This window comes from Sinocyclocheilus rhinocerous, unplaced genomic scaffold, assembly GCF_001515625.1.
Source record: "Sinocyclocheilus rhinocerous isolate Xijiao unplaced genomic scaffold, SAMN03320098_v1.1 scaffold103, whole genome shotgun sequence".
Classification (NCBI taxonomy): Eukaryota; Metazoa; Chordata; class Actinopteri; order Cypriniformes; family Cyprinidae; genus Sinocyclocheilus; species Sinocyclocheilus rhinocerous.
This window is the reverse complement of record NW_015629204.1, coordinates 83,213-108,149: the sequence shown is the minus strand read 5'-3', so window position 1 is coordinate 108,149 and position 24,937 is coordinate 83,213. Positions and strand designations below refer to the sequence as shown.

General features: G+C 38.7%; 1 protein-coding gene across 1 annotated transcript in view; it reads left to right on the top strand.

Moving 5' to 3' along the window:
- LOC107738850 (ciliary neurotrophic factor receptor subunit alpha-like) overlaps positions 1 to 24,937 on the top strand; it is a gene marked incomplete at its 3' end in the record, with an annotated part of 143,561 nt that overhangs the window by 47,929 nt on the left and 70,695 nt on the right. The window contains exon 2 of the mRNA XM_016550734.1: positions 18,620 to 18,701. Within this exon, the coding sequence (XP_016406220.1) occupies positions 18,620 to 18,701 (82 nt within the window). The remainder of the gene's footprint in view (positions 1 to 18,619; positions 18,702 to 24,937) is intronic.

Below are 24,937 nucleotides of genomic sequence, written 5' to 3'. Positions count from 1 at the left end.
ATCAAAGCGTTTGATCCAGTCCTGATACACTTCTTAATTTCTCAAATAAACACAGCCACCATTGTCATCGCTATTTCCAGCCCTATTTAGATCCAAATCACCCCTGCTGCCTCTCCCACGTCTCCCGGCTATCCCACGCACAGCACGGCCACGTTTACCGCGGCCACTCCCACCTCTTTGGGGCAGCTAATGCTACTTCCAGCCCTATTTCTCCTACCCCTGCTGCCTCTACACTCCAAAAGAGTTTATTCAGTCAGTAAACGCAAGTCCTAATGCATCATTTGTATTATCAACGTGAATGTTAAAATCTCCGACAATTAGCACTTTATCAGCAGTAACCAATAGGTCTGAGAGGAAATCTGCAAATTCTTTTAGGAAATCTGAATAGGAACGTGATGTAATTTTGGTCTAGAATCTAAGTACTACTTGTCTGCCATCTAGTGGTAGGGAATACAAATGAGATATTACACTATATTAGGAACTACAGTCTATTTTATTAAGTATGACGTCTTGTCGCAATTTTGCGATTTTGGCGCTTAGAGGGTTAAAACTCAAAATTCCAGGCATTCTAAATTGTAGACTGCAAAAATGCTTCTGTGTGCTTTTTATATTTATATAATTTAATATAGTTAACTTAATCTATATCACACAAAGAGTAGCCTACCGTTTTTCTGCAGATATCAGCATGAACACATTTAATAATCATTTTATACAAGTTCAGTAATGCAGTAAGTGACAAACATTTTAGACATAATATTGCTTGTTTTTGCTCAATTTCGCTAACGAAAATAGTTCCAAACAAAGATTATACTCCACTGTCTGGAGCGTCTCTGAGCAATGGATGGTGTTTACTTATTGAAAGAATCAACTTTTTGAACTAATTGGTTGAATATGATTCAGTGATTCACTCATTAACACAGTCAAATGCTTTGTTTCTGAATGAATCAGTCGTTTGAATGAATCGGTTGAATCTCAATGACTCACGCATTAACAGTCACTTGCTGTCACTTACTGGCGGTTTTAAGTTCCAAACAAAGATTATACTCCACTGTCTGGAGCGTCTCTGAGCAATGGATGGTGTTTACTTATTGAAAGAATCAACTTTTTGAACTAATTGGTTGAATATGATTCAGTGATTCACTCATTAACACAGTCAAATGCTTTGTTTCTGAATGAATCAGTCGTTTGAATGAATCGGTTGAATCTCAATGACTCACGCATTAACAGTCACTTACTGGCGGTTTTAATTTCACATTTCGACTATTTTTCTCATGTTTTAAATTATTTCAAATATCAGTATTCAACGTTTTATGTTAAAAACAAAATATTAGGCCTATTTATGCATCTGTAACTGCATTAAATACAATAAATATCACATACTTTAAGACTTTTACTTGAGTAATATTCTAAACGGTGACTTCAACTTCTACCAAAGTCATTTTCTGGTAAGATATCTGTACTTTTACTTGAGTATGGCTTTCAGGTACTTTATACACCACTGCTCAGGAGTGAACTGAGTTTAAGTATCTTGATCAAGGACATCGTGGCAATCCACTGATTGATCCTTCTGGAGTTTGAATCTTCTACTTGTTAGTTACAAGGCCAGATATTTAGCTTCTACATATGCAGATGGCGTGTGGTCACTTTTAATTGCAAAAATTTGACTTTTTTTTCTTATGATAATGAGTTTAGGGAGTGTTAATAAATGTTATAGTCAGGTTGTCTTGGTAATTATGTGGTGGTAGATGCTAATACACTATTGTGCTGTTAAGTTGGCTAATTATCTAAGCAGAGCTCAAATAGCCATCAGTGCAAACGCATGAGCAGGTTTCATCTGGCTTGTGATTTGATTTGCCTCTCTGACAGAGCGTGACGACAATGCTCAAGGAAAAGTCATTTTGTTGCATGCCGCTTACTTTAATTTGACAAAGTATTTTTTACTCCTTTTCTACAGTGATATCTCAAATGACCCCAGATTAAACTGTAGAACATGGCCTCCGGTTGCCAGAAATAATACATTAGAAGACATCTGGGCTCAGTGTGTGTTGTTGTGGTTTCGATACAATTTCCCATAGCATTAGTGAAACCAAAGAAGATAACTGAACCAAAACATACATATAAATGGAGAATATTTTGTTTTAATGGATAAAGAAATGAATGCCATTACTTGGAATGTTATAATGACCTCATGTAACAAGCTTTTTTATTGTAAAATGTTTTATATTTATAGACATATCAGGTGGATTTAAAGCCAAGCGGATCAGATATGGTTGTAACCAATGACAACAAAAAAGAATACATAGAGTGAGTTGCTCTCTTGCTCTACTTGTAAATTACTACATATAGCATCTTATACCAACAAAATCTTTGTTTTTTTGTTGTTGTTTTTTTCTGCACAGCCTGGTGATTCAGTGGCGGTTTGTGAACCGGGTCCAGAAACAGATGAACGCCTTTTTGGAGGTACATGATCAAATCCCCCACACAATAAAAAGTTATCTGTAGTTCCAGCTATTGCCACTAGGTAGTAGCAGAAGTTAGATAATTCCTTATAGCTAAACATGCTATATTGACATGCAATGATTTGATCATGTTTCACATATCTGTTTCACAGGGTTTCACCGAACTCATTCTCATTGACTTGATAAAGATTTTTGATGAAAACGAACTGGAGGTAACAACTTACCACATAGTATTACTCGGTGTCTGCCGTTGTCATGGAGACTGAGTCCTCCAGAAATTCTACAGATATAGAATTATATATATATATATATATATATATATATAAAATTGTTTTCCCCTTTATTCTTTCTTTCTGTCTTTCTTTCTTAAAAAAAGATACAATTTTAGAGAGGAAAGCCAATATATTTCTCGACTAGATTGTCTTTGCCATATTATAAAACTTTTTTTATTTACTTGCTAGAATAATGGGGATTCAATTTGTTGGCATTAGCATGAAATATCAGTGCCCTCTCTCTGTTTTCAGACTGCTCACACAATCTTGACATTTTTAAAGCGAATGGCTCTCAATCGAGTAATTTATTTATTTCCCCCCTACTTTTAACTTAATTAGTTTGGTCAAACGGTTTCCTTCCGAAGGCCTTTTTCGCAGTTAATCCCCTGCAGTTATTGTTCCAGACTGCTAGTCCCGACTGAAGTGTGTGGGCTGTTCACGTCTTATATTAATACAAGTCCCCCATGTCTTTAATCCACTGCTTCCCATGCTCCTTTGTTGCATACATTTATTTAACGCCTACCATTTCACTAGGGCTGGGAAAGAGCGGTCTAGCCACAGCGCCGCTTTGGTTGTTTTGTAAATCTAGAAAGCACAGCCCAGTGTGGCTGTAAACAAGTTTCTCGTGCTCCCCCATCATATGCTACAGTACCTTCCGTCACAGGTCATCTTCCCTCACCTCATCTTCCCTCCCTCCCCAGCATTAACTTAGAATGACTTGCAGAATATCAGCGCTGTAAACCTGTAATTGCTTTCATTGTCTCTGGTCCCAAGTGGTCCTTTATGCCAAAGGATCCATCTCACTCCCATTTAAAGGAGGGTTCCCTTTCATCCGTGCCTGGGATGTGCAATGATAATATGAAACCGGATTTAGCCTCAGTCTCTCTGAGTGCTATCTTGGCAGCGGTTGCCTCCCTTACTGTTTTTATTAATGATGCTCTCTATGTATCGCAGGTCTCATATCACCCATGGGCTGTCCTCTAATATGCCTGAGTGTAAACCAAGCCCCATGTGAGGGTAAAGGTCATAACTCAAAGGGTTATTTAATAATGCAACAAAAGGACATGCATTTACCAAGGCACAGCTGTAAGAAACTTTACTGGGCCGCATTCGGGTTTATTTCTTTGATGGGAATGTGCACGTTGTTTGAAAAACCTGCTTAAAAACACACATTTTGCATAATTTTGCATCTAATCCCTTAGATGTACACTTTAGCATACTTCTAAAATGAGTACTTATTATGAAAATACTGTAAAATAATATTAAGTGTAAATTAGTGTATTGTTATCAGATGCTTAATTGTGTGTTATTGCATTAAAAATGAAAATGCATTACATTAATATTAAATGCAATTAGTTAAACTTGAGATTTTTCACTTAATTACATAAGACTATATATAAAAAAGGCCAGATCAGTCTCAGCACGAGGCCCAAACGGGCTCCCATACAAGGCGTACAAGAACTGTCCACAAGTGACGAAGATCTTGTGGAAGCTCATGCAGGTTGTGTGGAAGAACCAATCCATTCCAGCTGAGTGGCAAGAGGCAGTTGGAATCTTCATTCCTAAGGAGCGGAATTCCATGACCATTAATCAGTTCAGGAGCATTGCCTTGCTGAGCGTGGAAGGGAATATGTTCTTCTCAGTTTTGGCAAGAAGGATGACCAGCTTCCTTAGCAGCAACCACTACATCGACACAAATTGTCAAAAGGCAGGGCTCTCAGGTTTTCCAGGATGTATTGAACACACATACGTGATCTGGGAGCAGATACAACGTGCCAAAAGAGAGAAGAGCGAACTTCATGTGGTGTGGCTTGACTTGGCGAACGCTTATGGTTCAGTACCACATAAACTGGTTGAGTTTGCGTTGGAATTCTTCCACATTCCAGCATGTGTAATTACCATCATAGCCAAGTATTTTAACAACCTGCGTATGTGTTTCTCTCTCTGGAAGATGCGTGTTGACCTGGGCACCCAGCTTATCTTCCCAACAGAGATCACTCAGACAACATTAAGGTCAGATGCTGTGGTGTGGGCCACAGCGGCCAAGAAGGCCCTCATTATTGAGCTGACTGTGCCATGGGAAGAGGGAATACCAGCGGCGTACGAGTTCAAGCGGCTCAAGTACTCTGATCTGGCGGCGTGCAGAGACGGGGGATGGACCGCAACCATCCATCCCGTGGAAGTTGGATGCAGGGGCTTCTTGGGAAAATCCGCAATCCAGCTCCTTCGAGCTGCTGGGACAACTGGGGTAAGCCTGAGGAGAGCCATCAAGGAGCTGGCGGAGGAGGCAGAGAAGGCAAGCTACTGGTTGTGGCTAAGGAGGAGGGACAGGAATTGGGGCTCGGTACCCCAGTGAGAGCAGCTGCAGGGGGTGGCGGGGAGACGTCCCAATAAGCCACTGCCCCCCCACTGGGAGACGTACTGGATAGGGGGCGAAACGTCCATGAACGGTGGCACCAGCTGATGACCCTGCAGCTGACCCAAAAGGTGCACTGGAGGAGGTGTGGCAGGCAGAAATGTCAAGCAGGAAACACCATCTGTATATTGAAATACATATTTATATGTAATTTTATAATACTTGTATTGTATTTGAAATATGGTTAAAGCATCCTGTTAAATGTACTGACAAACAGTTATGGTAAAATATATTAGGGTTCGGGTTAACCCTAACCCTAACCTAATTTATATTGCAAATTACACATTTAAAATATCAATAAAATAATATGAAAATATCACTAAAAATATATATATTGAATATTAATATTTAACATCAAATATCACAGCACAGGTAAAATTATAATCAAGTACCTTATATATGCGTTATTATTTTAGTCAACACATCAAAATGTGTACTTTAAAGTGTGATAAAACATTAAAACAATAAAAAAAAATTGAGATGCACTTTAAAATAAGTATTGCAATCTGACATTATTATAAAGTGCACTTTAAAATTATACTTAAATGAGTTAATAAACAGTCACGGAAGTGTCTCTCTTTAATATTTCGTATGGAATATTATATTATCTGGATGTAGACTTTTAAAAAAATCTGTATAATTTTAATATTGGCAGTGCACTACATTTGCACAATCAATACAATTACAGTTCTTTTTCACAATTGTTTACTTCCTTAATGCACGTTCTTGGACTTATCATGAATTTATTGTGGCACATTATTTTAACTAAAATTCTGCATAATCTTTCATCAAAATAATTTCCTCCTCTTATTGCATCACTTTTTGGATGATGTTGTGAATCTCTCTTGCTTTTCAACCCCTTTCCTCCAACCATCTGGCTCCATTCTGGTCATCCCGCCCTACATTTGTCCCATTTCATGCCTTGGTTTCCCTCAGTTAAAATGGGTTGCAAGCAGCATTTTATGTTGACTTTAAACCAAAAACCATCTTATAAACAATCAGGCTATTTCGAGGCAAGTTTCATTCATGCAAAGCGTACCGTTGCGGCACATTGAACTGATTTGTACGAATTAGAAAATGACTCATCTGCCAACAGCAGAAAATCATTTAGCTTTTTTGACAGGCAGACATCTTCAGCTCACAGGGTCTTAATTTGGTGTACATAGCAAAGGCCATTATTGTGTCTACTCCAATATAATCTTCCATTTAACAAAAGAAACTTTGCAAGTGGAGACCTTTCTCTAAAACTTGTCAGAATGATGAATGGTGCGCGACATGATCTGAAAAAAGATCAAGGGCTTCGTTTGTCTGAAAGGCAGGGATGCAAAAGGCAGGGGCTTGCTGTCTAATCCTTGAAAAGCCGCCATGAAATCTGGATCTCGATTGACTTCGCCTGCCTTTATTCTAAATGCGTGGAGGAAAGTTGACGGTTCCACCTTTATAATCCACCCACAGATCACACAAGCGAGAATTTCCCTTGTCATTCATCAAATATAATTTTTGAAAGCAACAGCTGAGAAATACAATCCTTTTTTTTTGCAAAATTAGACTGTACATTAGTTGTTATATAGGAAAATGGCTTATTTGGCTGCTTAATGAGTTGTATGCTAATCTTCCGTAGTGTATTATGGAATACCGCTGAGTAAATAGAACAGGGACAGATTAATCTCAAATTGATTAAAATGTCATTTAAATTCCTCATCATTTAGGCTTACATCTGAGCCAAGTTCAATCAACTCTGCGTGAGAGATGTGTGGTTAAAACGTAATGTTGTTGATAGATCTACCTGTGTTGAAATTGATGTCATTCTTTGCCCAAAGTCCCTCAGGATGTCAGTGAAAGCGTAATTATGGACTGAATTACCCACAGATCCCTCTTAAAGAATCTTCATCTCCATCTGTAATGGCTTTTTGTTTTTTGCTTGGCATAATATATGATCTGTCACTGATTTAGTTTCTAGTGTTATTAAACAGATATTAAATCTAGATATTTTAAGGAGGGGGAAAGCATGCTTTTTGATAAACAGACCACCGCCACAATTGCTACGGCGAATCGATTTATTATTCATAGCATTGTTCTCAATTACCCCACACATTTTTTTCAGAATGAACCAACCTGGCCTGACCATATATGCACTCATATGCATCAAACAGCACTGATTTTAATAGACTAGCTTTAGCAAGTTTGTGCATCTTGTTTGCATTTTGTCAAGATAGCTCTATATATGGAGTTAGCAACATAAACAAACATAGTCAACATGAATGCAAAATCAACCTCTTTTTGCTTTGTTAATACACAACTTTTAGTATTATTTTTAATAATTTTAACATTATTTAATAGTATTTAAATATCATTTTAATTTTAGCTTAAGCTTTAGAGTTAAGACAATAGTAACACTTACAACAATTTCATTAGGTCCCGCTATTCCAAAGGAGAGAGAGAGAGAGAGAAAATAATAAAATAAATCCAGTCAATTTCCCATGGATAGAATCAAGTCCTAACCTCCTTTGCACTCTTTGAATGCTCTGTTGCACTAGGAAATCTGTCACATTAAGTAAATTGCTTGCTCCATGCTGAATGCATGCATGGCAATAATGTGCATTTCAGCACAATGTCCTCATGAGAGAGCACAGGGGAAAAAAGCACAAAAACATCATATTTCCTTTGTTGAATCTTTGAACGATTATTTCCCCTCCGTTTGGCATTGATCAAAGTCACACCAGGACTCAAAACGCTAACATTTCCTCGCAGACCAAACTCAATGTGCAAATGTTACAAGTCTCAACAGGCAAAGATACAGTGAAAGTCAGGGTGAGAGACCTGTGCTCACCTCTCTCTCTGTTCTCTAAGCTCACACCTTTGGAACAATCCAGAATCCACATGACAGGAGCATTCGATCCATGTTTGAGTTCAGCGAGCACACCTTACATCCCAGGCCTTGATAAAAAACATAACTCCCAGCCTTATAAAATAGAAAGTATGGTTTCCTTACTTCCATCACACCTCAGTTTTATAAAAAAAAAAAAAAGTTAAGGCTATGTCAGTAATGATTACAGAAGTAATCTCTGGGTGAGAGCATTACCTTAATATATTTCCTTTCTTAGCATATCAATTCCTGTGCATTACACCGTTCACCAAAAAAACGTATTGAAAATAAGCCTCAGATTTCTGCACATTTTAATCAGATTTTAGCTGCCAATAATCTTTATTTTGTCATCCTCTACAAGCCTGTTTATTAACATATTGCTCTGTAAGACTGAATATGTGAAGTTGTTGCCTTAAAGAGCTATTTTCACTTGATCTGACCCTTGTTATGACTTGCAGTAACTAAATGTAATGTAAAAGCAATATCTTTACTCAAATAAAATTTATTTATTTTTTAAATGCATAGCAATATTTTAAGTTACCTGAAGAAGAAGAAAAAAAGATTTAGTGTGGTTATCATAAAAGACCACAAATAATAAACAGTCAATCAAATTAAAACCACTCAGTTTGCTACGTAGCTCTGCACTCACAGAAATTGCAATTCTCTTTATAAAGAAACGTTTATAGTTATGCAATACAGCCAAGTAGAGTCATCGGCTCTAAGCCAAGATATGAAGCAAAATGCATGCATTCCCTCTTCCTCCCTCCCCTCTTCTTCTCTCTGTAGCTTTAAACCATGTTCGGAGGGATCGATACTCTCTCCGATAGAGCAGCTAATGCACTGTGAGCTGATTTTGCTCAACATGACAGCAGCGACTCTGCTTGTGTGTGGTGTTTATTACTGACCAAAAATGAGGAACGAGGGGAAAAGGGTTATTCAGATATTCTTGGCTTTCTGTCAGTAATGGCTGAAATGTTAGACAATCAGGGTAAACAAATATAACAGAGCTGTTCGGTTATTATAATATTTACATACCTTGTAATCAATGTAATTTCCTCATGGTTGGTAATTGCATCAAAACAGACATTTAAAAAGCATTATTCAGAACTGAGTTATTGTGTGCATCGAATATGCAACCATCTTTCACAGCGAATGATATAAGCAACACCTAATCTATGCCTTTTGGATTTCTCTTAAAGAAAGAACTAATCCTCACCTCAAACCATCAAAATGCTAATATCCTTTCTGTTTGAAATGCTAGGAGCTATCGCTCCCTCTAATTTTCCTATTCTGAAAAAGACCTTTCTGAGTAACATTAGAGAGTGAGAGAGATCAATAACTCACTGAAGCTCATTATTTATTAGCCTACAGACTGAAGGCGGCTGAGGAGAGGTGGTGTAAGGATTAGTTAGCATGGCTATCCCTGCCAAACATAGTCAATAGATGCACAAAAGCGGCCCCAGAAATAAACTCCATTATCCCTCCCTATTAGCATGCTATTAGCAATTATAGATTTTGCTGAGTTGCATCCCTCTGGGTTGAATGCAAACATGCCAGGCGCCTTGTCTAAGTTCAGTCATATACGTGGCAGAACGTGATCACAGAAGTGGCCTGAAACTCCCCAAAGTCAACAGAGCTTATTTACTGATGCATGTCTTCATTTCGGATTTTGGTCGTGGTGTTCCATTCCATGATATGGTCGTTAATGAATGGGAGACTACACCACCGGCTTGACTTTAAGAGCAGTGACAATAAGAGTCAGTGGATCAATAACCTAATTCTAAGTTTTTTAGACAGGCCTTCTCCAATATGTGAAATGTAATTGTCAATTGCACTCTGGTGAGCCTGGAGCTCAGGCTGGAGTGGGCATACTAAGTCAAACACCTGTCACTTGGGAAGGTTTTGTATTGTAGAATATGCCTCCACTATGGCCTCCTGTCTTCCGGAAGCAAGACTGCTCAATAAATTCTAAGTCAAACACCTGTCACTTGGGAAGGTTTTGTATTGTAGAATGTGCCTCCACTATGGCCTCCTGTCTTCCGGAAGCAAGACTGCTCAATAAATTTCTAGCATGCTTCAGACCCATTGTTCATTACAGCAACAGTTTCATTGACGGCAGACTCGGTAGTTCACTCTACTGTACCGTCCAACACAGCAACGAGGTTGCTGATGAATATCTTTGTGATGTCGAGTCAGGAGTTGCCCATCAAGGTGAAAAGACCCACAGCAGTTGCACTCAGTGATGCAAGAGAGTTGTCTGTCTCTGTCAGCAAAAATCGATGGACTCTGTCAGAGCGAAAAGTGCACACACACCGATTTCCAGGTTGGTGGTGTAATTGCATTGAATTAGGAGGATGTTGTATGTGATTTCGGGTCTGTGCGAAAATTAAGTCTGAAATGAAACTCCAAATGGCATCTATGGAAGAAGACATTGTTCTATTACTGTCCGCAAAGACCATACACAGTGGCTTGAAAAAAAAGTTGTATTTATTTCACATCAGCAAACTTTGCCTCTGTTCCAAATGGTGACCACGGCTCATGCAGTCCTCATTTGACTCCACACTGGAATGACGTAATGTTGCATACACTGTAGTTTTAGTCAAGACTAGTCTCACGCAGCCAGACCTTTAGACTCACGGCAGGAGGGCTGGGAACCTTGGCTGCTTTGAATGGCCAAGGCCCGCCCAAGAGGCCATATGACTGACAGGTAAAGCAACCAATCACGTTTCGTTTGTGCCGCATCGAAATGTCCCCGCAAAAACTGACCGGTGTGTAAAGCCCACTTTACAGAGTCTATGTTGTGAACTTTACATATTTCACATACTTTTGAAAATCCAGCATTTAGTTGATCCTGATAAGTGCTCATCGTCACAGTTGTAAACATGACAGCTTTTTTTTTTTCATGAGGGGGTTTGACGTCATGGCATCTTTGTTTCCAGTTGGAATGTTAAAGAGCGTCTCCCGGAATCTTGTATATTTCAACCAATCAGATGACGACTTCGAAGCCCCTGAAGTGTTTCCAATTTTGTATGCCGTATGCATCAGACATTCAGCCAGTGGTGAAGTCGATACCACAAGACTTTTCATCTCAAAACAAATCGTTCTTCTTATATTGGATCCGCTCACCCTTTCTTTATCTCACGAAGCTCAAACTTTTTCGGAGTGCGGGAAAGTGACCAAACACCTCAGTGGAATATTCTCCCACATGTGTAATTTAGGTATCTGGCAAGGAAAGACGATGTGAGTGTGGACTGGCTTTAATTGATTGTATGGCTAATGAGCACTGAGAGGAGAAGGAAGCTGGGAATAGAATCCTAATGACTCTGTCAGAGTGGTGATGAGAGGAGCACCTCACCAGGGCCCTTTCTTACAGCTCACACAAGGCCCCTGGGCAAATTTCCAATGGTTTCAACTAGCTGTAGTACACCAGCCTCTGGGGTGTGAACATGAAGGTGTGAAAGGAGAGAGTTCACCAAACAGATTCTGGTACAGCATAGTACAGATGACACCAGAGTGTCCACACAGTCATTTAATATTCCTAAATGTATTTAGCAACTGTAATTTGCCCATGAGCACAGTGGTAGACAGAGTGGCACGAAAGGTAATGTTTCTGATCAAACTCTGTTATATTTTTGTGCAAATTCATCTGTGCCTTGAGGGAAATTGCAAAAATAGGTAGAGGCCATGTTGCGTGACACCCTCATCCTTAAAAACCTCTAAAAAACCTATGCAAGGTCAAAGAAAATACAACCCAGACTGCACTAATTATGGGTTCGCTTGCAATAAACATGACTTGTGCTAACCATAATGTTGGGTCACCACTTGATGTCCAGTATAAAATCTGAGTCCTGATGTAAAACAATTTTAGAGCAACTGATTTAGCAGATAATGTCTACATGTATTAAAGGGTTAGTTCACCCAAAAATGAAAATTACCCCATGATTTACTCACCCTCAAATCACCCTAGGTGTATATGACTTTCTTCTTTCAGACGGATACTAAAATTTGTCCTGGCTCTTCCAAGCTTTATAATGACAGTGAATAGTGGTCAAGATTTAGTGAAAAAGATTTTGAAGCACAAAAAAGTGTCCATCCATTATAAAAAAAAAGTGCTCCACAAAAAGTGCTGAAGATTTTGACCTCTATTCACTGCCATTATAAAGCTTGGAAGAGCCAGGACATTTTTTAATGTAACTCCACTTGTATTCGTCTGAAAGAAGAAAGTGAAATACACCTAGTATTGCTTGAGGGTGAGTAAAAAATGGGGTAATTTTCATTTTTGGGTTAACTATAACTTTAAGGGGACAGTTCCTTTTATGTAAACTAGGGTTAAGTTTGTTGATTATGGACACAATGATAATAGAACCATGCAGAGCTTTGTATGCAGATCTGTCAGCATTTAAGTTCCCACCTCAGATCTTCCTGTATAATTGTTTATATCTTTCTTTGTAAATTGCACCTACATTAACGTTTCAGTCATTGGCAGTTTCTGGCCTCTTTGGTCCTCTGAAAAAAAAAAAAAAAGAGGACTACACTGCCTGAGAACTGAGTAAGTGGTGAGGTTTCACGGTTGACATCTGCCAGGCCCATGGAAATTATCAGAGTAGGACAGAGCCACTGTGGTATTTCGGTTTGAAGGACTCTTGGAGGCAAATAATTATTTTGCGAGTGGGTAGAAAACACCCTGGCTTCAGGGCTAACCACCTGTCAGTTTCTTGATGCTCTCTTCTCCTTCTCTTATTTCTGTATTTCTTTCTCCTGGCCTTTCTCGTCTTCTCTTTAAAGCTCTTTTAAGAGATCCTCACATTGTGACTTTTCCATGTTTCTTGCTCAGTGTCTCACATCAGAATAGCATCATAAACAGTTGGCTTCAGTTTCAGTAGTTTGTCTGAGGAACAGATGTTGCTTTTGCACAGAGGTGGCAGAGGCAGACCCATGTACCACCACAGGGCATTCCGCCCGCCAATTGCCAGCTGGAACCTTTGAACCCGAACTATCTGAATGGCTGTCTCTGTCAAACATCTGTTTCCCTCCCAAGCACTGTTATTTTTATTTATAGACTTTGTTACATTGACAAATTAACCTTTTTCACCTGTGGTCATTTGTGATGTGGTTAAGCATAAATACCATACAATCAGAACAATGAGGTGCCAAGGACGGGTGGAGCAATAGAAGGCATTCTACTTTTTCATTGGACAGCCAGTTGGCTGGTAATGAGCTGTGATCCATGGATCTTCCCAAAGCCTTTGGAGATTGAAAGTGCTGCCTTCGTCTGTGATTCTGAGGGAAGAAAGAGAGAAACAAAGTGTCCTAGACCAGTAGCCTGGGCTATGCATGACAGATGTCCTCTTTAGGCCAGTAAACCGATAGAAAAAGGATAATTACATCACAAGTCACAGATCACTGAGTCACTGTCAAGAGACCCCGTACTGCTCCTTCTTAGCAAAGACTTTCTAAAGACTGATGCATTTTGGGCCCACAGACATTAGCAAGAGTAATGCCTAAAGGGCTTATTCATTCCCAAAAATGAGATGGGAGTTTATGACTTCACTTGATGATATCAAAATTCTTTTTATAGCCAGTCCACTTGGCGGCCACCAAGGTACATTTTAGTCGTTCAGGTCCAGCTGCTTCAAAGTAAAGACTGAGATTTCCAAAGTTCTATATCTAAATGCCTAATGTCAAAATCCCCAATAAAACCGGCCTTTTTGCTTCCCGGAATGCTTAATTCATCCCTTAAAATATCTTTGAAGTACTGAGTGCTAGTACCTTAAAGGGGTCATATGATGCGAATTAAATTTTTCCTTTCTCTTTGGAGATCTGTAATTATGTCCCCACTGGATGCAACAATTAAATGCCTCGTTTAAAATGGGCTTTATTGTTTTTGTCTCGTCGCTCCGGCCGGACACGGCATCAACACAGTATGGTGAGGGGCGTAACATTTCCTTCACACACTTGAGGTATTCGGCCAATCATAACGCATTGGATAGCTGGCCAATCACAGTACACCTCGCTTTTTCAGACCGATGAGTTTTGTAAAAATCGACGCGTTTCAGAAAGGCGGGGCATAGAGGAGAAACAATAATGTAGAGTATGTGGAAAATAATTTTTTTTAATCTTAAACCGCATAAACATATTTCATTACACCAAATACACAAAATAATGTTCTTTTTAGCAGCATCATATGACGCCTTTAACACTTGCTCTTTTGTTTATCCATTGGTTAAATTATATAAACAACGCTATCCTTATCCAGTACTTCACAAACGCATACAGTAAAGTCAGTACACACACACACTCTTACAGAGGGTAAAAGCATCATGTGTGCATTCCGCTATAGGGTGACTGCTTATTTAGTCTCCCCGTAATGTCCCAGTTGGCTCAATGTGGTTAGCACACAGGGTGGCCAGGGTAAGGACCAGGCCCAAAGCAGGAAGGGTCTATTCATGGGTGCTGCATTTTAAGGTCCTTGTGGAAAAAAAGTAAATAGAGTTTTTTTAGATCCTACACAGAGCTCTGTTTATAGCTAGACAAGTCTCTCTTCAATAACTCATTTAGAATATGAACTACATATTTACTGCAAAGTGGGATTGTGGGTAAATACCAGCAGCACACTGTTTGCAGTGGGAATTTCTACTTGCATTTGCACAAGGGCTGATACATGTCATGCAGATGAGTAATGGCAGAGAAAAACAGTGTAAAATCACTCCTAACAATCTGTATTACAGCCTATAAACCAATTATGTTGATGGCCTGCGTATTCACATTGGACAATATAGTCATAAAGTGCTTCTTTACTGGCATTGACAGATGAATATTCATTGCATAGGTCCATCTGCACTATTTTATCATAAAATTGTTAAAGGTGCCATATGCATGATAAACTCTTTATGCCGCATGCTTTAAAATACAGCTGTGCTAACTTGGCATGGGGAACACAATGGGTGCATAATTAGATTGCAAAAAGAGAATGGCCCAGCATAATTGAATACTGCATTGCACACATGCTGTATCAGTGATAAAGAAGAGTGTCCAAGATAAGGAAAAGTATATTTAAAAAATCTAGTTTAAATTAAATATACTGTTTGTGTTCATGTTGATATATATTTTTTTTACCAACATAATATGGGTCACACTTTATTTAAGGTCCATTTCTCACTATTAACCATTAACTACAACTCATTTGCTGCTTATTAACAGTTAGTAAGGTAGTTGTTAAGTTTAGGTATCGAGTAGGATTGGGGATGTAGAATATGGTCATGCAGAATATGCTATTAATATGCATGCTAATAAGCAACTAATTAATAGTGAGAATCGGTCCCTATACTAAAGTGTTACCATAATATTATGGTAATAATATTATCTAAAAGCGTCTGCTAAATGACTAAATGTAAATGTAAATGTAATATGCAATCTTTTTATACCAAATTTAGATGTAATAACTCCAAAAATGTCATGTGTCAATGTCACTGAGTAAAAAGTAACCACATAATGTCATTATTTCTACACATCTTTATTTTATCTTTATTTTTATATTTTTCTTACAAAATTTCATGAATTATTAATTTATAAAAATTACCGTTCATTTGGGGAGTCACACCACAAAAAAAAAAAAAAAAAAAAAAAAAAAAAAAACAGCCTTTGCGATTTCCGTCCATCTGTCAGTCAAAGGTGTGGCGGGATTTTCCTGGCTGGTACTGTTTTGTGATACTTCATACCTTCTTTGCGAGTATTCAGTTCAGGCTTTCCAATTTAAATGCAAATTTTATAGGACATCACAAGGAACCTGAGATGGGTGCAAAAAATCATTCAGCACCAACGATGAATTATATATTTTAATTAACCAGTGAGGGAAATGCGTCTATTCAGCAGCAATGGCCATAAATAAGAAATGAATAAATAAATAAGACAGAAGATAAAGATGAGCAAAATGGGTCTCATTGAGCAGCATTATTATAAAATCTGCAGTGCCATTGGATGTCATTAAGAAAAGGACCCTGAGCTGTCAGATATCAAATGTATTGTTCTCTAGTTTGATGGGCAAAAAGCTACTTATGGCTGTCAGAAAGAGGAGGATTTTTGAAGAACTGACAGAGAGATACAATTTTAATTTCACTCCTGTCAGTCCATGTTTTTTTTCTCGAGTGCTGGAATATATATGAAGTGTCAGTCAACAGACTAAAGTATTTCTCTGCTTTACTCAAGAATCTCAACGGAATAGAGGGAAGCTTTGGTTTTATAAGCGGTGATAATTGAAAAATGTAAAAGTGCACTTCAAAATACTGAAAGTAATTTTGGACATACTTTAAATTTGGATGAATTAATTTAATGTGAAAGATTTCAACTGTACCCACTGTATTATGCTGTGCAACAATATTTGAGTAATATCCAGACATATGCTTGATTTCTGAGGGTTTATTGTCATCTCTATGTAAATGATGACCTGATGCAATGTTTATGATGGATTTTTGATGAATGACACACAGAGACAAACAAATGCAAAGACGTTATTCAGCGAGAATGTACAATATTGACTTTAGTCTGCGACATTGATCAAACAAAGAAAATAGTTTGCTCTCTCGTCTTCACACTTGTGTGTATGTGAACCTTGTGTTTAGTGAGTGACGAATGCTGGGAAAATACAGTGTGTTGATAAAAGACAACCTAAGTATGCAGACCCATGAATCAGAACATAATAAGTAGCTGACAAAAGCTAAATATCCACAATATTAAACATCCACATCAATAAAATTATTGTGCAAATATTATATGCACATCACTCCCACTTAAGTCTGCGACACCAGCCAAGACAAGGACGTTCTTGCCAGCAAAAACAATCAAGAACTTTTGCTGCAAGTGCGAGCTAGGTTCTCCACAATTAGTGAGACAGTGTTGTGATTGCGATGTTAAATATATAAATAAAGTGTGTGTACATTTCCTTTCGCAAGTTAACCATCCTGATAATGGGGCGTGTTATAATATCCTGTTTAACTTTAATGAATAACTACTGTTGGGATCATGGGAGACAATTAAACAAGTGAGTATACAAAAAAATGAATGCTTGTATTCCATCCGTGGCTTTAAGTGTGCATTCATCCAGAAGAAAGTTTTCTATTCTCCAGTTATGAATATTCCCTGTCTCGCTCTGATGAATGCCTCTCTTTGTGTTTGTTTTAACTGTAGGCTCTTTTTAATGTTTTACATTCTGGTGTACTTAGGGAGACAAATTTATTTCCTGACCCTACAATGTGTTGTCTTTGGTCTGGATTTCAAATGTTTCACTCTGAAGTCTTCCCATAGGAAAGAAAATCACCAAAGGGATCCTTTTAATATCTCAATTATTTCTCCTCAACGTAAATGAGATTAAATGGAAGTCTTCTGCTACTCAGATATTCCCAGATTCAGATTTCCCAGTAATCTCACAAATGTCACCACTATGGTTTTAGAAGTGATCTTAGCAATGTTTCAAACTGTGGTAAGATTAGCTAAGATATGAAAGTCTTTAATCAGAGATCTTATTATGAACTAAATTCGCAAGTTTTTCCAAAACCAAACTTCAGCTACACATTCTGCACCTAACAGCAGGCAAGGGATTTTTTGAAACTCAATTGAAAATGGTAATTATTTTTGCAATTCCGTTCGGTGCCACTTGTGCTGCAGAAATTACACACGGCACATTTAAACGAAACTGGAACTCTATTAAAGTTGCTGTAAGTGATTTCACAAACTTCCAATGTTTTGCTTACTCCAACCACATGCCCTCTCTCCAAAGCTTTGCCCTCCAAAGGCAAAGTCAGCTCGATGTCTCTCAAAAACCCATGAAAACTCAAAATGATTGACAGGCCTAGAATATTTCTGATTATAAGTGTAGGCTGTTTTGCTGTTCACAGGGCTGTCACAGAAACCGTTGAATTGATTGATCAAGACACATATTTCAATTATATATTCAAGGTAGTGGGAATATCTTGGCTGTTTGTTTGAGTGGCCAACAACATTGACTCAATCAGTGAGTTTGGAACGAAACTACCTGTCAGGTCTTGAAATGTGTGTGTCACATAAGAAAGACATACAAACGCATAGGGCCTACAATTGGAGGTACTTCGGGAACCGGGTTAGGAAACAACGTCCCAAGTTATGACATAGCAATCGTTGACCAAAGAAAATTTCACCAGAGTTTGTGTGTGGAGAGAGAGAAAAAGAGAGATAGAAGGCCAGATGGAGAGAGACTGTGAAGGACATTTATGATGGTCAATCCTGGATCCAAACATTCTGGCATTGTCTTTCCTTCTTCCTATTTCTCATCTAGGACTGTCTATCCCGCAGCCAGTTGGGCAGAGAGAATATCAGTCCCTGAGGACATTGGTTCCACTGATGAGATGCTATAAAGTAGGGAAGAGAGAGAGAAACGGATAGAGAGAAGTGGGACGGGGAATCAGGAGGCAGAGACACTGAAAGAAAGAAAACAAGCAAGTGAGAGAGAGAGAGAGAGAAAGAGGGAGGGAGGGAAGGAGGAAACTGTCCTCATGCTGTCTTGGCATCGGTGCCACCCAGTTTCTCTCGGGCAGGCCAGAAGCCTCACGATCTACCTCTGTGTGTGTCTCCTCAGATGGCCAACATTGTGACATCCTTCTGCTGTGTGGTGCTTGCAGCCGTGGTGGTGGTTTATGCCCAAAGGCGCAGCCAGCAAGGTAAGTCTACATTTTGGATACTTCCTCCATCTGTTGCGGGTCTTCGTTGTATGTGTTTGTACAGGAGCAAGTCAATTTCCTAATGAGATCAGTTAGACCTTTTGTATTTTAGGGATCAGTTTGTTCTTTTCCTGTCTTCTTTCTTTTTACTTGTCATTTTCTTTTGCGTCCCTCCTTCAATCTGTCTGTCGGAGTGGAACAGAGAAGTCACATTGTGAGCGGAGGGTCAGTATCACCTGACTGTGGGGAGGGGTGTGTGTGTGTGTGTGTGAATGCTGTTTAACGCATGGCCTGGCTGCCCGGAGACACAGAGACTAGCCTGTCGCTGGGCCAAAAACTAGAGCTCCAGAACCAAGCAATCCTCGGAGTGCGTATGAATGTGTCTAAGTTTGGACCAGACATCTTATTTTGCTGGCTGTGATGGGTTCTCTCATGCTTCGGTGAATAAGCAGCTATGTTGTTTCTGCATTCCAATTCAGTGTCATTTTGTGAGACAGCAGGGTGGAAGTGCTATCGAGACATTCTTGTTTCTTTGGAAGCTACTGTCATTTTCTGAGTTATTATTCAAGCTGGGTACAACAGCATATTACGCCGTTTCCTAACCACGTGCAACTCAAGTTTCCATCAACAAGTAATCTGTCTGTCCATGGTAAAGGCAAAACGCTACACAATCACAGCCAATCAGAACATATTTTATGGTGCTTGCACACTGGAGAAAGTGTTTTATGGAAAGGAATGCATACAATACATTTTAAGGGTTTGGAAAGAGTGAGACAGTTACAAATGAAGAAGGAACTGCTAATTGGATGAACTGACTGCAACAGCATTGCAGCAAAAGTGTTTGGTCGCATGACAAAAGATCATACTTTAGTAGATTTTAGTGTTTAGTCCTGCTCCTGGATGGCCACCTTCCAGCAGAGTTTATCTCTAGCCCCAGTTAAATTCAGCTGAACCAGCTAATCAAGGTTTTATGGATAACTTCCTGGCAAGTGTGTTGGAGCTAAACCCTTTATGGATATTTGCCCTTTAGGAGCAAGATTTGGCACCCCTGCTCTATGTCCTTATGATGATCTCATTTGAATCAATGGATTCAAAGCATTATCTGATGCAATGTGAAAAACTTGACTCTAGCTTTGGGTAAAATGAAAAAAAAAAAAAGTTGGAAGAGTTGCAATAAATGCGAAACAACCTGAACCTTCAACTAGAACTTGGGATGGGATGAGAATGAGAATGGGATGAGGTGTAGTGGTTAAAGACCTGGTCTTGTAATGGAAAGCTTGTACCACCATTGGTACAAGCTTTGTGAAAAGCTTGTTTTCACATTGGGAAAGTCGTGGCCTAATGGTTAGAGAGTCGGACTCGTAACCCAAAGGTTGCGGGTTCGAGTCTCGTACCAGCAGGGATTGTAGGTGGGGGGAGTGAATGTACAGCGCTCTCTCCCACCTTCAATACCACGACTGAGGTGCCCTTGAGCAAGGCACCGAACCCCCAACTGCTCCCTGGGCGCTGCAGCAAAAATGGCTGCCCACTGCTCCGGGTGTGTGTTCACGGTGTGTGTGTTCACTGCTGTGTGTGTGCACTTTGGATGGGTTAAATGCAGAGCACTAACTTCACTTCACTTCACTTCATTGCGACTGATTTAGACTAACCCAATCCTGTTCTTGGACAGCCAACATCCTGCAGAGTTTAGCTCCAACCCTAATTAAACCCACCTGAACCAGCTAATCAAGGTCCTCCAGGCAGGTGTGTTGGAGCAGGTTGAAGCTAAACTCTGCAGGATGTTGGCCCTCCGAGCGCAGGACTGGGCACGCAGATCCTCAGTGTTTTTCCAGGGGGACTAATCTGTACTATATATTGTACTTTAAGTCACTTTCAATAGAACTGTCAGCTAAATGACTACTTACTAAAGAAGGATTGCCGACCTTACGCCAGCCAAAACTGCAGATGTAGCTTCAGATGGGAGCACTGTTTGAGAGTGATAAAGCATCTTCTTGGATGTCTCATGCTGTTGTCATCCCCCTGCGGCAGCCCACGTTTTGTTGAAGCGAGGCTCTCACTAAAGCTGATTACATCGCTATAATGCCTAGTCATTGGCATGTGTTTCTCTGGCAGGGCAGTTTGATACGGTGATGTCATGGTGGGGTGACATCACCACGTCATCCATCAGCAGTGCTGCTTATCTGCTTCTACACGTGTTCTGATTGGTCAGCTGATCGTGTTTAATCTAGACAGCAGTCATCACAAACACAAACCATGCAATGCCAGTTAAGCCTTTTGCATACGCACACACACACACTTAAAAGTGGGCTCAGTGAACACTAGTATATAGACAGATGGGAATACAGATGGACCAACAAAAAATACGCAAAAACAGAAAAGAGAACTATATTACAGTACACAAATATGTAGAGTGTACACATGCACACAGACTCACACAAGATTTGTGCTTAATGCATCATTAGGATAGGTAGTTGTTGATAAATATGTTTTAAAATTAACCAAGACACACACAGTCAGTGACTTAATAAAAAAATATTTCTTGTTGACTAATTATAACAAAATTCTATTTGACATCTTGGAAAGTCTTTATTTGTATTCTGCCATTAATTTACTAATTATAGATTTAATAGCATGCCACTTTTTCTTATAAGTATTTATTTTTATTTTTATGGAATCTCTGTGTTTATTTTTATTTATTTATTTATTTTTCCTTTTGGGCAAAGCTTGATACTGCACCATATGTTTGTTTCAGTGACAAACTGTCAAAGCACCCTAATTCAGCTTCAGGTGGCTCTCTTCTCATGATCATGCAAATGTGAGTAATTGCATTAGAGCTTTGTAAACCTTCTAAGTTGGGTTAGTGTTAAACAGGGGCTGTTGCTGGCCCTGACTTTTAAGTAAAATTGAAGACCAAATGGCATTCCAAACAAAGAGTTCAGGTTCATATAATCTTGCCAATCACAACGATAAGGGTGTAAATCCTGGTTTTGCCAAGAACGAAGTGTTCCTGCATCAAATTCTTTTGTTAGTCCCGGAAAAAAACATTCCAGGCAAACAAACATAGTTTTAACCCTATCTATAACCCATGCCTAGACAATAGCTACCTAACCTAAAAGCAGATTGAAAGGATAGGTTAAGAATGTCATTCAAGCTCCATCACCTCCTGCATTCCATCTAAAAACGGATGTGGGATATTCCTAAAATATCTGACTTCCGACATTACACTGTTTGCTCATGAATGGCATGCTATTGTTAGCTTTGCAGGTGTTTCAACAAAGAAGCCTCCTGCCATCCTAATTGCACAAGATAAACAATGCTATATAATCTTAGCATATGTTCTGCAGGTGTATGAGTATAAACATAGCGGATCATTTACAGTGTTTAACCCACCTGTCTCCGCAAACATTTGCTAAGTAGGTTTAATAATCACACCGTGCAGGAGCTTATTGATTGGTACCGTACGCCCACATATCACATACAGTTTTCAAGTTTAATTTTAAGTGGTTTTCTATTTTATTCTTTAAAGAAAATTCCTACCGAGTTGAATGGAACTCAGCATAAGCCTAAACCTTATCTGATTGGTTGACCCAAAATGTTGATCCAAGACTATTAACAGTAAACAGTGTGCTTTGTTTTCCATCTGCTGTTACATCTTGTACACAGTTGAGTGTTTATGAGTACACTTCACTGACCATGAGCTTATGTGTATGATCCATGTGCACTGAAACTGTGGACCCTATGATGAAGAAATGTATGTGATACATAGTAGCCTATGCGCAAGATGTAGCAGCACACGGACAACTGAATTGCAGTACACTTTCACCTTTTTGCATTCTTCTTGTACATCATGCAGCCCAGACCAAATTGTAATTAATTTTGTATATAGTTTAATTCCGTAACAGAAAGAGTTAAAACGTTAATTTAAAATATACATGGCTTTGCACATGCTGTACACACTAACTACGTACACTGGAAAGTTCAATGCTGTGCAATTTTAAAGGGGTCATATGATGTTGCTAAAAAGAACATTATTTTGTGTATTTGGTGTAATGAAATGTGTTTATGCGGTTTAAGGTTCAAAAAACACATTATTTTCCACATACTGTACATTATTGTTTCTCCTCTATGCCCCGCCTTTCTGAAACGCGTCGATTTTTACAAAGCTCATCGGTCTGAAAAGCGAGGTGTGTTCTGATTGGCCAGCTGTCCAGTGCATTGTGATTGGCCGAATACCTCAAGCGTGTGACGGAAATGTTACGCCCCTTACCATACTAGACAAAAACATTAAAACCCATTATAACCGAGGCATTTGTTGCATCCAGCTGGGACATAATTACGGATTATAATGACTTAAACTGTCTTTTTACGTGTTACGTTGCATCGTGCCGTGTAAACATAAAACCATGTCTGCATTTGTGATCGGAGAAATGACAAACAACAAGCGCTACTCTACACTGCTCAAAACTCGCGAGGCGTTTTAGGAGGGCGTGGATGAGTTTTGACTTTTATAAAGAATATCTCTTTGGGTTTGAGACTTTAGTCTTTGCAACTTTAGGGATCTTATCTATGCACGAACAGCTTGTAACAATCCAAAGAGAAAGGAAAACTTGAAATCGCATCATATGACCCCTTTAAAGTTTGTTGATTGGTTATTTGTTCTTCAATCTCCTTTCAAGTCTGCGTGAAGGGGCCGGGGCTTATCATCTGTGCGCAATTTGCACAAGGGCTAATGAGAGTTGTATAAAAGCTTACTCATAATTCCCAAACTAAAATAAAGTAAAATACAAAACTGACCACTGCTTTTGCGTTGTTTTATCGCTAATCGTGGTTAGCATATTAGCATGCTCAAACCCTTTGTGGAAGTATCTTTTTTTCATGTTGTATTTATTTATTATGTGAAATTAACACTGTATATTGATTATATTAGTAATTAAGCCATCGTATACAGAAAAAAACGAACTGTTGTTTTTTTGGTGGACAGTTTAATGATCCTTTAATTTTGGCCATATATTCTGTAATTGCAAAAACCCTGTTTAGACATTTAGCTCATGTATATTTTGAGTATATTCAAATATATTTAGTAGGTAAATCACCATGAAGTATATTCTTACTTGAAGGCAATATTGATGAACGTAATTTTACAATTTGACACCTGTGTTGATGTCAACGTATATCATTGTTACACGAGTTTCTTACGCATATCATTGAGAAGAAATAGTACGATATTTAAGAATGTAAACTAAGGACTTAACATATGTGGTGTCAGTACACGTTTGGTGCAGTTTTTGTGTAAGATTTATGTAAATTGAATGTTAATAAGATTGTAAAGTACCTAGAAGTAGTTTTAATTTCTATATGAATGATACTGATTTGGTTATTTTGCTATAATGGGTTGCACATGATGAAATTTATTTTTCTAAATATGTTCTAAAATATGTTCTAAATCTGACACCTTTCATTTCTGACACCTTATTTAATTGGTTAATATCTGATTTGAGTGAGAAAGCCATGTGGCCGCCTACATTATATTCAATGTTTGTCCTAATTAAACACAAGATTTAAATGTTTTACACATAACAGAAATAGAAATAAATGGTAGAAATGTAAACCGTATCCTTTTGAACAAAAACGATGACGATGTCTAGAGATATTTTTAAACTAGAACACAACCCAACCCCATCCGAAAAAGACAGACAAAACCTTGCTTTATGTCATCAGTCAGTGAGATTGAGTCCAGACAACCCCATCTCTGACAGTTTAATTATTCATGAGACCCTAAGTGAGAATGAGAGCAAATATATTTCAGTACATCCATTGTCCTGGTCACTTCCAATCTGGCTCAGTGTGGAGAGGAACGTCTAGAGGTCTGTTTACCTCGGAAGATGTGCAAAAAAAAAAACTCTCACAAAAGTGTATAAATCATTCAAACTTCCTCTGTCAATAAAGTTGCTTTTCCCAGTATCCATCAATGCTTAAGATGTTCTCCTTGGAAATCCCAACACGGAAAGCATAAAATTGGCATGGCTACACACGTCGCTGAGGAAACAGCTGTTTTGTGTGAAGCTACAGATGTAGGCCGTGTACTTCCCTTCCGTAGTTGCACTGTTATCCTCATTTAATTAAACTGTGGAAATGAGGCAATAAAGGGGAATCTTATGAATCCTGTCAAGGGCAGTCCAGAAACAAAGTATATTTTTAGATGACAGCTTGATACCCTAATGAGTAAAAAAAAAAAA